The sequence below is a fragment of the Pseudochaenichthys georgianus genome, chromosome 1, assembly GCF_902827115.2.
Source record: "Pseudochaenichthys georgianus chromosome 1, fPseGeo1.2, whole genome shotgun sequence".
Lineage (NCBI taxonomy): Eukaryota > Metazoa > Chordata > Actinopteri > Perciformes > Channichthyidae > Pseudochaenichthys > Pseudochaenichthys georgianus.
In genome coordinates, this window is record NC_047503.1 from 43,227,678 (window position 1) to 43,243,473 (window position 15,796).

Genomic DNA, 15,796 nt, shown 5'->3' on the forward strand with positions numbered 1-15,796 from the left:
TCCTCTGTATTAACTCTTTCTTTGTCTTTTAAGAACTGTCTTATTTGATATTGCTCATAGTATTTCTTTAACTGATGCTGTAACTGTGCAGAGGTTGAGTCTGGCACAGGAAGTGGCATTCATGTCTTATTTCCTCCGCCTGCAGTCCTGCACGGTCTGGACCTGGAGAGTGAGCACTGCCGGTTTGAGAACCAGAACGGGAAAGTGACTCTGGTGCCGCTCGGGAGAGCTCAGTGTTCGGTTAACGGAGTTCAGGTGACGGAGCGGTCGCAGCTCAACCAAGGTGAGGAAGAAGTCTGCAGAGAAACCCTCATCAACTGTCTCAAAGGTCCCCTCTTCTTCATGTCTCTTCTACATCAACATGTGTCCCCTCTTCTTCATGTCTCTTCTACATCAACATGTGTCCCCTCTTCTTCATGTCTCTTCTACATCAACATGTGTCCCCTCTTCTCATTTCTCTTCTACATCAACATGTGTCCCCTCTTCTTCATGTCTCTTCTACATCAACATGTGTCCCCTCTTCTTCATGTCTCTTCTACATCAACATGTGTCCCCTCTTCTTCATGTCTCTTCTACATCAACATGTGTCCCCTCTTCTTCATGTCTCTTCTACATCAACATGTGTCCCCTCTTCCTCATGTCTCTTCTACATCAACATGTGTCCCCTCTTCTCCATGTCTCTTCTACATCAACATGTGTCCCCTCTTCTTCATGTCTCTTCTACATCAACATGTGTCCCCTCTTCTACATCAACATGTGTCCCCTCTTCCTCATGTCTCTTCTACATCAACATGTGTCCCCTCTTCTCCATGTCTCTTCTACATCAACATGTGTCCCCTCTTCTTCATGTCTCTTCTACATCAACATGTGTCCCCTCTTCTTCATGTTCTCTTCTACATCAACATGTGTCCCCTCTTCTTCATGTCTCTTCTACATCAACATGTGTCCCCTCTTCTTCATGTCTCTTCTACATCAACATGTGTCCCCTCTTCTTCAGTGTCTCTTCTACATCAACATGTGTCCCCTCTTCTTCATGTCTCTTCTACATCAACATGTGTCCCCTCTTCTTCATGTCTCTTCTACATCAACATGTGTCCCCTCTTCTCCATGTCTCTTCTACATCAACATGTGTCCCCTCTTCTACATCAACATGTGTCCCCTCTTCCTCATGTCTCTTCTACATCAACATGTGTCCCCTCTTCTCCATGTCTCTTCTACATCAACATGTGTCCCCTCTTCTTCATCGTCTCTTCTTCATCACATGTGTCCCTCTTCTACATCAACCAGTGTCCCCCTCTTCCTCATGTCTCTTCTACATCAACATGTGTCCCCTCTTCTCCATGTCTCTTCTACATCAACATGTGTCCCCTCTTCTTCATGTCTCTTCTACATCAACATGTGTCCCCTCTTCTACATCAACATGTGTCCCCTCTTCTCCATGTCTCTTCTACATCAACATGTGTCCCCTCTTCTTCATGTCTCTTCTTCATCAACATGTGTCCCCTCTTCTACATCAACATGTGTCCCCTCTTCCTCATGTCTCTTCTACATCAACATGTGTCCCCTCTTCTCCCATGTCTCTTCTACATCAACATGTGTCCCCTCTTCTTCATGTCTCTTCTACATCAACATGTGTCCCCTCTTCTCATGTCTCTCTACATCAACATGTGTCCCCTCTTCTTCATGTCTCTTCTACATCAACATGTGTCCCCTCTTCTTCATGTCTCTTCTACATCAACATGTGTCCCCTCTTCTTCATGTCTCTTCTACATCAACATGTGTCCCCCTCTTCTTCATGTCTCTTCTACATCAACATGTGTCCCCTCTTCTCCATGTCTCTTCTACATCAACATGTGTCCCCTCTTCTTCATGTCTCTTCTACATCAACATGTGTCCCCTCTTCTACATCACGTCTCTTCATGTCTCTTCTACATCAACATGTGTCCCTCTTCTTCATGTCTCTTCTACATCAACATGTGTCCCCTCTTCTCATGTCCTTCTACATCACATGTGTCCCCTCTTCTTCATGTCTCTTCTACATCAACATGTGTCCCCTCTTCTTCATGTCTCTTCTACATCAACATGTGTCCCCTCTTCTTCATGTCTCTTCTACATCAACATGTGTCCCCCTCTTCTCCATGTCTCTTCTACATCAACATGTGTCCCCTCTTCTTCATGTCTCTTCTACATCAAACATGTGTCCCTCTTCTTCATGTCTCTTCTACATCAACATGTGTCCCCTCTTCTTCATGTCTCTTCTACATCAACATGTGTCCCCTCTTCTTCATGTCTCTTCTACATCAACATGTGTCCCCTCTTCTTCATGTCTCTTCTACATCAACATGTGTCCCCTCTTCTTCATGTCTCTTCTACATCAACATGTGTCCCCTCTTCTTCGTGTCTCTTCTACATCAACATGTGTCCCCTCTTCTTCATGTCTCTTCTACATCAACATGTGTCCCCTCTTCTCCATGTCTCTTCTACATCAACATGTGTCCCCTCTTCTTCATGTCTCTTCTACATCAACATGTGTCCCCTCTTCTTCATGTCTCTTCTACATCAACATGTGTCCCCTCTTCTTCATGTCTCTTCTACATCAACATGTGTCCCCTCTTCTTCATGTCTCTTCTACATCAACATGTGTCCCCTCTTCTTCATGTCTCTTCTACATCAACATGTGTCCCCTCTTCTTCATTCTCTTCTCCAACATGTGTCCCCTCTTCTTCATGTCTCTTCTACATCAACATGTGTCCCCTCTTCTCTCATGTCTCTTCTACATCAACATGTGTCCCCTCTTCTTCATGTCTCTTCTACATCAACATGTGTCCCCTCTTCTTCATGTCTCTTCTACATCAACATGTGTCCCCTCTTCTTCATGTCTCTTCTACATCAACATGTGTCCCCTCTTCTCATGTCTCTTCTACATCAACATGTGTCCCCTCTTCTTTATGTCTCTTCTACATCAACATGTGTCCCCTCTTCTTCATGTCTCTTCTACATCAACATGTGTCCCCTCTTCTTCATGTCTCTTCTACATCAACATGTGTCCCCTCTTCTTCATGTCCTCTTCTACATCAACATGTGTCCCCTCTTCTTCATGTCTCTTCTACATCAACATGTGTCCCCTCTCTTCTTCATGTCTCTTCTACATCAACATGTGTCCCCTCTTCTTCATGTCTCTTCTACATCAGCATGTGTCCCCCTCTTCTCTTCATGTCTCTTCTACATCAACATGTGTCCCCTCTTCTTCATGTCTCTTCTACATCAACATGTGTCCCTCTTCTTCATGTCTCTTCTACATCAACATGTGTCCCCTCTTCTCATGTCTCTTCTACAATCAACATGTGTCCCCTCTTCTTCATGTCTCTTCTACATCAACATGTGTCCCCTCTTCTTCATGTCTCTTCTACATCAACATGTGTCCCCTCTTCTTCATGTCTCGTCTACATCAACATGTGTCCCCTCTTCTTCATGTCTCTTCTACATCAACATGTGTCCCCTCTTCTCCATGTCTCTTCTACATCAACATGTGTCCCCTCTTCTTCATGTCCTCTTCTTACATCAACATGTGTCCCCTCTTCTTCATGTCTCTTCTACATCAACATGTGTCCCCTCTTCTTCATGTCTCTTCTACATCAACATGTGTCCCCTCTTCTTCATGTCTCTTCTACATCAACATGTGTCCCCTCTTCTTCATGTCTCTTCTACATCAACATGTGTCCCCTCTTCTTCATGTCTCTTCTACATCAACATGTGTCCCCTCTTCTTCATGTCTCTTCTACATCAACATGTGTCCCCTCTTCTTCATGTCTCTTCTACATCAACATGTGTCCCCTCTTCTTCATGTCTCTTCTACATCAACATGTGTCCCCTCTTCTTCATGTCTCTTCTACATCAACATGTGTCCCCTCTTCTTCATGTCTCTTCTACATCAACATGTGTCCCCTCTTCTTCATGTCTCTTCTACATCAACATGTGTCCCCTCTTCTTCATGTCTCTTCTACATCAACATGTGTCCCCTCTTCTTCATGTCTCTTCTACATCAACATGTGTCCCCTCTTCTTCATGTCTCTTCTACATCAACATGTGTCCCCTCTTCTTCATGTCTCTTCTACATCAACATGTGTCCCCTCTTCTTCATGTCTCTTCTACATCAACATGTGTCCCCTCTTCTTCATGTCTCTTCTACATCAACATGTGTCCCCTCTTCTTCATGTCTCTTCTACATCAACATGTGTCCCCTCTTCTTCATGTCTCTTCTACATCAACATGTGTCCCCTCTTCTCATGTCTCTTCTACATCACATGTGTCCCCTCTTCTTCATGTCTCTTCTACATCAACATGTGTCCCCTCTTCTTCATGTCTCTTCTACATCAACATGTGTCCCCTCTTCTTCATGTCTCTTCTACATCAACATGTGTCCCCTCTTCTTCATGTCTCTTCTACATCAACATGTGTCCCTCTCTCATGTCTCTTCTACATCAACATGTGTCCCCTCTTCTTCATGTCTCTTCTACATCAACATGTGTCCCCTCTTCTCATGTCTCTTCTACATCAACATGTGTCCCCTCTTCTTCATGTCTCTTCTACATCAACATGTGTCCCCTCTTCTTCATGTCTCTTCTACATCAACATGTGTCCCCTCTTCTTCATGTCTCTTCTACATCAACATGTGTCCCCTCTTCTTCATGTCTCTTCTACATCAACATGTGTCCCCTCTTCTTCATGTCTCTTCTACATCAACATGTGTCCCCTCTTCTTCATGTCTCTTCTACATCAACATGTGTCCCCTCTTCTTCATGTCTCTTCTACATCAACATGTGTCCCCTCTTCTCATGTCTCTTCTACATCAACATGTGTCCCCTCTTCTCATGTCTCTTCTACATCAACATGTGTCCCCTCTTCTCCATGTCTCTTCTACATCAACATGTGTCCCCTCTTCTTCATGTCTCTTCTACATCAACATGTGTCCCCTCTTCTTCATGTCTCTTCTACATCAACATGTGTCCCCTCTTCTTCATGTCTCTTCTACATCAACATGTGTCCCCTCTTCTTCATGTCTCTTCTACATCAACATGTGTCCCCTCTTCTTCATGTCTCTTCTACATCAACATGTGTCCCCTCTTCTACATCAACATGTGTCCCCTCTTCCTCATGTCTCTTCTCATCAACATGTGTCCCCTCTTCTCCATGTCTCTTCTACATCAACATGTGTCCCCTCTTCTTCATGTCTCTTCTACATCAACATGTTCCCCTCTTCTACATCAACATGTGTCCCCTCTTCTCATGTCTCTTCTACATCAACATGTGTCCCCTCTTCTTCATGTCTCTTCTTCAACATGTGTCCCCTCTTTTCTACATCAACATGTGTCCCCTCTTCTCTTCCTGTCTCTTCTACATCAACATGTGTCCCCTCTTCTCCATGTCTCTTCTCTACATCAACATGTGTCCCCTCTTCTTCATGTCTCTTCTACATCAACATGTGTCCCCTCTTCTACATCAACATGTGTCCCTCTTCTCCATGTCTCTTCTACATCAACATGTGTCCCCTCTTCTCCATGTCTCTTCTACACATCAACATGTGTCCCCTCTTCTTCAGGTCTCTTCTACATCAACATGTGTCCCCTCTTCTCCATGTCTCTTCTACATCAACATGTGTCCCCTCTTCTTCATGTCTCTTCTACATCAACATGTGTCCCCTCTTCTTCATGTCTCTTCTACATCAACATGTGTCCCCTCTTCTACATCAACATGTGTCCCCTCTTCTTCATGTCTCTTCTACATCAACATGTGTCCCCTCTTCTTCATGTCTCTTCTACATCAACATGTGTCCCTCTTCTTCATGTCTCTTCTACATCAACATGTGTCCCCTCTTCTCCATGTCTCTTCTACATCAACATGTGTCCCCTCTTCTTCATGTCTCTTCTACATCAACATGTGTCCCCTCTTCTTCATGTCTCTTCTACATCAACATGTGTCCCCTCTTCTTCATGTCTCTTCTACATCAACATGTGTCCCCTCTTCTCATGTCTCTTCTACATCAACATGTGTCCCCTCTTCTTCATGTCTCTTCTACATCAACATGTGTCCCCTCTTCTTCGTGTCTCTTCTACATCAACATGTGTCCCTCTTCTTCATGTCTCTTCTACATCAACATGTGTCCCCTCTTCTTCATGTCTCTTCTACATCAACATGTGTCCCCTCTTCTTCATGTCTCTTCTACATCAACATGTGTCCCCTCTTCTTCATGTCTCTTCTACATCAACATGTGTCCCTCTTCTTCATGTCTCTTCTACATCAACATGTGTCCCCTCTTCTTCATGTCTCTTCTACATCAACATGTGTCCCCTCTTCTCCATGTCTCTTCTACATCAACATGTGTCCCCTCTTCTTCATGTCTCTTCTACATCAACATGTGTCCCCTCTTCTCATGTCTCTTCTACATCAACATGTGTCCCCTCTTCTTCATGTCTCTTCTACATCAACATGTGTCCCCTCTTCTCATGTCTCTCTACATCAACATGTGTCCCCTCTTCTCATGTCTCTTCTACATCAACATGTGTCCCCTCTTCTTCATGTCTCTTCTACATCAACATGTGTCCCCTCTTCTTCATGTCTCTTCTACATCAACATGTGTCCCCTCTTCTTCATGTCTCTTCTACATCAACATGTGTCCCCTCTTCTTCATGTCTCTTCTACATCAACATGTGTCCCCTCTTCTTCATGTCTCTTCTACATCAACATGTGTCCCCTCTTCTTCCATGTCTCTTCTACATCAACATGTGTCCCCTCTTCTTCATGTCTCTTCTACATCAACATGTGTCCCCTCTTCTCCATGTCTCTTCTACATCAACATGTGTCCCCTCTTCTTCATGTCTCTTCTACATCAACATGTGTCCCCTCTTCTTCATGTCTCTTCTACATCAACATGTGTCCCCTCTTCTTCATGTCTCTTCTACATCAACATGTGTCCCCTCTTCTTCATGTCTCTTCTACATCAACATGTGTCCCCTCTTCTTCATGTCTCTTCTACATCAACATGTGTCCCTCTTCATTCTACATCAACATGTGTCCCCTCTTCTTCATGTCTCTTCTACATCAACATGTGTCCCCTCTTCTTCATGTCTCTTCTACATCAACATGTGTCCCCTCTTCTTCAGTGTCTCTTCTACATCAACATGTGTCCCCTCTTCTTCATGTCTCTTCTACATCAACATGTGGTCCCCTCTTCTTCATGTCTCTCTACATCAACATGTGTCCCCTCTTCTTCATGTCTCTTCTACATCAACATGTGTCCCCTCTTCTTCATGTCTCTTCTACATCAACATGTGTCCCCTCTTCTTCATGTCTCTTCTACATCAACATGTGGTCCCCCTTCTTCATGTCTCTCTACATCAACATGTGTCCCCTCTTCTTCCATGTCTCTTCTACATCAACATGTGTCCCCCTCTTCTTCATGTCTCTTCTACATCACATGTGTCCCCTCTTCTTCATGTCTCTTCTACATCAACATGTGTCCTCTCCATGTCTCTTCTACATCAACATGTGTCCCCTCTTCTTCATGTCTCTTCTACATCAACATGTGTCCTCTCCATGTCTCTTCTACATCAACATGTGTCCCCTCTTCTTCATGTCCTTCTACATCAACATGTGTCCCTCTTCTCCCTGGCCTCTTCTTTCTAATCAACAGTGCCTGGTCCCACTCTTCTTCATGTCCTCTTTTCCAATCAACATGTGTCCCCTCTCCTACATCACATGGGCCATCTCTCCATGTCTCTTCTACATCACATGTGTCCCCTTCTTCATGTCCTCTTCTACATCAACTTGTCCCCTCTTCTTCTGTCTCTTCTACATCAACACGTGTCCCCTCTTCTTCATGTCTCTTCTTTCATCAACAAATGTGCCCCTCTTCTCCATGTCTCTTCTACAATCAACATGTGTCCCCTCTTCTCCATGTCTCTTCTAGACATCAACATGTGTCCCCTCCTTCTCCAGTTCGCTTCTACAACAACATGTGTCCCCTCTGGGCTTCACATGTCTCGTCTACATCAACATGTTGTCCCCTCTTCTTCATGTCTCTTCTACATCAACATGTGTCCCCTCTTCTTCCATGTCTCTTCTACATCAACATGTGTCCCTCTTCTTCATGTCTCTTCTACATCAACATGTGTCCCCTCTTCTCATGTCTCTTCTACATCAACATGTGTCCCCTCTTCTCATGTCTCTTCTACATCAACATGTGTCCCCTCTTCTTCCATGTCTCTTCTACATCAACATGTGTCCCCTCTTCTTCATGTCTCTTCTACATCAACATGTGTCCCCTCTTCATGTCTCTTCTACATCAACATGTGTCCCCTCTTCTCATGTCTCTTCTACATCAACATGTGTCCCCTCTTCTTCATGTCTCTTCTACATCAACATGTGTCCCCTCTTCTTCATGTCTCTTCTACATCAACATGTGTCCCCTCTTCTTCATGTCTCTTCTACATCAACATGTGTCCCCTCTTCTCCATGTCTCTTCTACATCAACATGTGTCCCCTCTTCTTCATGTCTCTTCTACATCAACATGTGTCATCTCTTCTTCATGTCTCTTCTACATCAACATGTGTCCCCTCTTCTTCGTGTCTCTTCTACATCAACATGTGTCCCCTCTTCTTCATGTCTCTTCTACATCAACATGTGTCCCCTCTTCTTCATGTCTCTTCTACATCAACATGTGTCCCCTCTTCTTCATGTCTCTTCTACATCAACATGTGTCCCCTCTTCTTCGTGTCTCTTCTACATCAACATGTGTCCCCTCTTCTTCATGTCTCTTCTACATCAACATGTGTCCCCTCTTCTTCATGTCTCTTCTACATCAACATGTGTCCCCTCTTCTTCGTGTCTCTTCTACATCAACATGTGTCCCTCTTCTTCATGTCTCTTCTACATCACCATGTGTCCCTCTTCTACATCAACATGTGTCCCCTCTTCTCATGTCTCTTCTACATCAACATGTGTCCCCTCTTCTTCATGTCTCTTCTACATCAACATGTGTCCCTCTTCTTCATGTCTCTTCTTCATCAACATGTGTCCCCTCTTCTACATCAACATGTGTCCCCTCTTCCTCATGTCTCTTCTACATCAACATGTGTCCCCTCTTCTCCATGTCTCTTCTACATCAACATGTGTCCCCTCTTCTTCATGTCTCTTCTACATCAACATGTGTCCCCTCTTCTTCATGTTTCTTCTACATCAACATGTGTCCCCTCTTCTTCATGTCTCTTCTACATCAACATGTGTCCCCTCTTCTTCATGTCTCTTCTACATCAACATGTGTCCCCTCTTCTTCATGTCTCTTCTACATCAACATGTGTCCCCTCTTCTTCATGTCTCTTCTACATCAACATGTGTCCCCTCTTCCTCATGTCTCTTCTACATCAACATGTGTCCCCTCTTCTCCATGTCTCTTCTACATCAACATGTGTCCCCTCTTCTTCATGTCTCTTCTTCATCAACATGTGTCCCCTCTTCTACATCAACATGTGTCCCCTCTTCTTCATGTCTCTTCTACATCAACATGTGTCCCCTCTTCTTCATGTCTCTTCTACATCAACATGTGTCCCCTCTTCTTCATGTCTCCTCTACACCAACATGTGTCCCCTCTTCTTCATGTCTCTTCTATATCAACATGTGTCCCCTCTTCTTCATGTCTCTTCTACATCAACATGTGTCCCCTCTTCTTCATGTCTCTTCTACATCAACATGTGTCCCCTCTTCTTCATGTCTCTTCTACATCAACATGTGTCCCCTCTTCTCCATGTCTCTTCTACATCAGCATGTGTCCCCTCTTCTTCATGTCTCTTCTACATCAACATGTGTCCCCTCTTCTTCATGTCGCTTCTACATCAACATGTGTCCCCTCTTCTTCATGTCTCTTCTACATCAACATGTGTCCCCTCTTCTTCATATCGCTTCTACATCAACATGTGTCCCCTCTTCTTCATGTCGCTTCTACATCAACATGTGTCCCCTCTTCTTCATGTCTCTTCTACATCAACATGTGTCCCCTCTTCTTCATGTCTCTTCTACATCAACATGTGTCCCCTCTTCTTCATGTCTCTTCTACATCAACATGTGTCCCCTCTTCTTCATGTCTCTTCTACATCAACATGTGTCCCCTCTTCTTCATGTCTCTTCTACATCAACATGTGTCCCCTCTTCTTCATGTCTCTTCTACATCAACATGTGTCCCCTCTTCTTCATGTCTCTTCTACATCACCATGTGTCCCCTCTTCTTCATGTCTCTTCTACATCAACCATGTGTCCCCTCTTCTTCATGTCTCTTCTACATCACCATGTGTCCCCTCTTCTTCATGTCTCTTCTACATCACCATGTGTCCCCTCTTCTTCATGTCTCTTCTACATCAACATGTGTCCCCTCTTCTTCATGTCTCTTCTACATCACCATGTGTCCCCTCTTCTTCATGTCTCTTCTACATCAACATGTGTCCCCTCTTCTTCATGTCTCTTCTACATCACCATGTGTCCCCTCTTCTTCATGTCTCTTCTACATCACCATGTGTCCCCTCTTCTTCATGTCTCTTCTACATCACCATGTGTCCCCTCTTCTTCATGTCTCTTCTACATCAACATGTGTCCCCTCTTCTTCATGTCTCTTCTACATCAACATGTGTCCCCTCTGTGGAAAGAGACTCTGAAAGTTCCAGGAACAAAGATTCTCTCTCTTTTTGATCCATTTCTATAAAAACCTGTCTGAAAATGAGATGATCAGATTTTAGCCACTTTATGATGTCATAACGACGTGTTGTCTTGTGTAACCATTAGCCAATCAGCAACCAAGGTAACCCCCCCCCCCCCTTATCTCCTGAATCTCCTCCTAGAGCACCATTGAGTTCTTTGTAACCAAATGTCTCTCAGAGGGGCGTGGGGAGGGGCTCCTTGTTTTCATCTAAAGTAACAGACAGAGAATCAGCACTTTGGAAACAGAGGGGATTATGGGTAATGCTGCAATGATCTGTTGGTGTTTCAGCCAATCAGAGACATGTTTGTATATATCTGAGACCTGTAATATATTGATGAGAAACAGTAGAATAGGGGACCTTTAAAGTCACTCAAAATACACTCGGAACATGTTGAATCTCCAGAAGTATGAAAGGCCTTTCTGTTGTCGTCCAGGTGCGGTGATTCTGCTCGGCAGGACCAACATGTTTCGGTTCAACCATCCCAAAGAGGCGGCCAAGCTGAGGGAGAAACGAAAGGTGACATTTGATCGTCTGAGCGAGTTCCCTTCAGAGAACACGAATATTTAACTGAATCTGCTCAGAGCATTTTGTGAAGCTGCTTTTGGCCATTACGCTCCAAACTGCTGATATAACCTTCCACAGGAGCAGAATATATTTATATAGTTTTAAATAAAGTAGAAATCCATCTTTTAAGTAGTGTCTACACAGAGATTTGTATTATGTGTATTTTTAGCTTTGTTTTTTTTCCGCAGTTTTTTTGTTTCTTCTTTATCGTTGGTCATTATGACTTGTTTTATTCTTTTTTTATTAACTTTTCACGTCTTCATTTCTTCTTGTAAAGTTCATTTGTTCTGCTGAAAGGTGATGTACATTATGTTCCCCCTCAGAGTGGCGTCCTCTCTACGTTCAGCCTCTCCATGACAGACCTGTCCACGTCCTGCGAGAACCTGTCCACCGTGATGCTCTACAACCCGGGGTGAGTGTCTGAACACACGGATAGCATCAGCTGCTGCATGCAATGATCCGCTGCAGTGCACCCCCCCTCTGCATCTATCACTATTGTTTTTATCAGAGCGGATATGAGATCGTGCTTTTATGTTAAAAAAACATAGGTGACATTTAATACAACACCACAGAGTCAAAGGTTTCACTGCTAGTTCAAAATGAATGGAGTTTAAAATGATGAGGAGTAAACGGACACTTTTTCTAGAGTTGTGTTTTGAAATGATTTGTTCCAACCCACCCTTAGATATATTCTGAGCAAGACTCCACTCTGTCCTATTTATTTCACATAATTTGACTGTTTTTCCTTCTTTAAAGAAGGATCCTGCTGTATATCGGGGTAGCATTAATAGTGTTGCTCTATGTGATCTGCAGAAAACCTGCAACACACTGCCATATTTAATGTACAAATATAAGCCAATTTCTAATCTATATTTCCTCTGTTGTCATCAAACCATGCACCTTTTGAAAAGCATCGTGTGTGTATTGATGTGTTGCTAAATGAAGCTATTAGTCCTGCAGCTATCCATTTATTTAAGTAACATTTATTCCATGGAACACATTTAAGCAATGCTTTTTCCATTGTGTAATCACAGCAATGTATTGAGCTTCATTCATTATACAAAACAACTTCTAAAGGTCGAGGGTAGGGTGGTCCTTCGTGAGAGGTACATTTTTTTAATTCACTTATTTTAAGCTCCAACCACCGGAATTCGTTATACTAGTCAAGAAAACTCTCCTGGTGAATTGTATTCAAATTCCAACAACATTTACCCCTCCCTCATCAACCTTGAAGTTCAGCCTCACGTCGGGTGGTCCCATACTTGCCAACCCTCCCGATTTCTGCGGGAGACTCCCGATTTCATTGCCCTCTCCCGGTTTCCCCCCTGCGTCATATTTCTCCCGATTTCTGACAAAATCAGATTTACTCACGACTGTTCCCACTCGGACTTTAATACAGCTACACCATCGTTCGGTTTCCATGGTAGCGCGTCTCTTTAGTAGCGCGCGCAACTGAAAGTCTGAGCGGGTGTTCAGCATGGCGAGGAAGACGGTCACAGAAAACAGAACAAGAATCGACAACTCTCAAGGCATTCCACTTACAACTACAATAAGCATGTTAATGTTAATCTACAGCTCCGGCGATCCACTAGCACTTGGCAAGGTTGGCAAGTGTGGGTGGTCCTTAAAGTTGAAAGGAACCCCCAGAATTCATTCTGTTAGTCAAGAAAACTCTCCTGGTGAATGTTTTCCTCAATCTGACAACATGTACCCCCCCCCTCATCGAGCTGGGCTGCCGCACCAGCAGCTGAGGCTAAATTTCCAGGTGGATGAGGGAGGGTACATGTTGTCAGATTGCTTAGACTTTCCCACTTTCAACTTTAAGGACCACCCTAGTCTACAGCTTGAAGCGCATCAACATTATGTGTCTAAACTAAATCCTTTAATTTGCCTTGATATGTTTTAGAAGACAAATGACTGTAGTTACTGCAACTTACCATAATAAACTCTTCTCTATGACATGTATTGAGCCTATTCATGCTCTCCAGAGGATAACCCCCACTTATTTCAGACAGTTCATGATGTCTTTCATGTTGTGAGCTTCAGGACGAACTGTCAGCTGAATAATTGCTGGATTATTATGGCGTTTGTTGTTCTCCATTTTTCAGGAAATTGAACCTTTTGTTCTTCGAGTATTTATTTGTGATCAAATAATACACAACATGTACAACCAAAAGCACAACATTTTAATTAAAATAAATAACTAAAAGTACATAATACAAATAAAAATCAGATGACGTTCTTTGTGTATTCTGTCCGGTTACTGTCGCTATATATCAAGATTTCTTTTAAAATGATTGTAAAGAGAGATTTGTTTGGTTTATTTGTCGAGAACAGAACATGTGTACTCTGTCAGCAGCAGTGTGTTTTGTTAAATGTATTAAGCGCACAGTTTCCTGTCATCGATGCACCCTTTAAGTTGTTGAATTAACTGTTGAAACCCTGTCCCGTTGGCAGTCTCTTCACTGAGAAGGGCCCCGTCTTCCTCAGGTAGACTCAGCCGTCCACTTCCTGTCTAACTGTCCCGTTTTAGACCCAGACGTGTGTTGATTCGTCCCGTCTCTAAACCTGACCCATCACTGTCTGTTTTTATTATTATTTTGCACTCCACCCGGCTGCTTGTGTCTCCATTTTAACGCCTGAGAGTCGAGAATGTATCGTTGCTTTTTCACACTGCCTGGCATTTCATTGGACGCCCGTCATTTTGTGCTGCTTTTATTTATTGCACCTTATTTGTTGTGGTGTTTAATGTTGACGATGTGTGAGTGGACTTTTTGGTGATAAGAGTAAAGAAAGCTGATGGAGTGTTTTGTGTTTACAGGCTTGAGTTTGAGAGACAGCAGCGAGAAGAGCTGGAGAAACTGGAGCTGAAAAGGTACGAGTCTTGAGTCTGCACTCGTACAAGATTCACGGGTTTAGTCATAACAGTTGTTGGCTATTTCTTCTTTCTTTTGCATCTGGAAATCAGTTTCAGTTATAAATTACTGTTCTAAAATTCAATCAGAGAATTCACTCGAGAAAACCACCTTTTGAAAAGTGAGAGCATCGGATAGGAGATGGCAGCAGAAGCAATGCAATGTTGAGTACCGACACTTGAGATGTTTGCATTTAACCGTTTAAATGTTTTAAATGCAATTTGAGAAATACAAGTGTCACGCCCTGGCTCAAGGACGGACAAAGGAAGGAGACCACACATGATTCATCCAATTGAAGTGCATTTATTTAAAGAAACTAAATTAACTATGAAGTCAGTTAATCAGTAATGTGTGTAGTGTGTGAACATGCATCAGTATATAAAGAAAGCACAAACAAACCAAGGTCCAGTCGCAACCCAAGAGGAGAGAGAGACTGGCTGCTCAGGCACCCATACTTGTAGCTGAGCAGTCAGCCCAAATCAGGTGTCAGCAATCTCTCCTGATTTGGGGAGTGGCTAACCAGGGACCTGAGTCTAAGGCCTAGGGGCCGTCGCAACAAGAAACCCTTTTTAGATAATCCTGAGAAACTCTGTTGAGGTTGTGGAAGACATGAGGAACATACATGTAACATATTAGTGTTGTTGCTGCTTTAGGAGGCTGATAAAGGAGATGGAGGAAAAGCACCAGAGTGAGAAGGCAGAGCTGGAGCGGCTGCAGCAGGAGGTGGAGAGTCAGCGCAAAGAGTCTGAGGAGGTGCAGCAGAGGATCCTCCATCAGGAGGAGAGCCTCCGCTCGCGCAGCCAGGACATCGAGAGCCGCCTGCAAGACTTCCTGGCCGAGAAGGAGCGCTTCGAGGAGGAGCGACGCTTGGAGAATCACACGGAGGACCTCCAGCGGCAGAAAGTGCATCGGGAGGACGACATAGAGGAGGAGCAGGAGGATGAAGAGCAGGAGGATGACGAGCAGCGGAGGCAGCAGGAGGCGGCGGAGCAGACGGAGATCTACCGAGAGCTGGAGAGGCTGAAGAGGGAGCGCGAGGAGCAGAAGGTTCGCCTGGAGACGGAGCGCCGGCGCCTGGAGGAGCAGGACCGCGAGCAGCTGAGCCTGGTGGGGCGGCTGGGGGAGCAGCTGAGGGAGAAACACGACGCCTCCTCCATCCTGCTGACCCGGGAGGACGCCCGCCGCCTGGAGGAGGAGCGCCGGGCCCTGGCTGACATCAGAGAGTCACTCCTCCGCGCTAAAGAGGCCTCGGAGCGGACGGACGTGGAGGACGCTGGCGGGAAGGAGGCGAGATCTGCCCTGACGCGATACACCGACTTCAAGGAGGCGCAGGTGAAGGAGCTGGGCCAGCTGGAGGAGGGGCTCCGGCAGCAGAGGGAGCGCCTGGAGAAGGAGGTTTCTGCGGAGAGAGACACTCTGCAGCGCCTCAACCACGGACTCAAAGACCGGCACCAGCAGCTGAAGGAGACGCAGGAGAAGGTCGGTTTGTTTGTTTGGTCACCGTGTCGAAACAAATGTGATTCAATTAGAGCAAATGGTTCAATATATCAAATGCAAGAAAGGGCTTTATC

At 44.5% G+C, this 15,796-nt stretch overlaps 1 protein-coding gene across 6 annotated transcripts in view; it reads left to right on the top strand.

Moving 5' to 3' along the window:
- Positions 1–15,796, top strand: part of kif16ba (kinesin family member 16Ba) — a 55,971-nt gene that overhangs the window by 14,366 nt on the left and 25,809 nt on the right. For 4 of the 6 annotated variants that reach the window (XM_034088221.1, XM_034088227.1, XM_034088213.2 and 1 more), the window contains exons 15-20: positions 146–283; positions 11,180–11,262; positions 11,634–11,722; positions 13,768–13,800; positions 14,132–14,185; positions 14,879–15,704. In XM_034088221.1, coding sequence (XP_033944112.1) covers positions 146–283; positions 11,180–11,262; positions 11,634–11,722; positions 13,768–13,800; positions 14,132–14,185; positions 14,879–15,704 — 1,223 coding nt within the window. The remainder of the gene's footprint in view (positions 1–145; positions 284–11,179; positions 11,263–11,633; positions 11,723–13,767; positions 13,801–14,131; positions 14,186–14,878; positions 15,705–15,796) is intronic. The other 2 variants (XM_034088235.1, XM_034088204.2) reach the window with 1 other exon arrangement.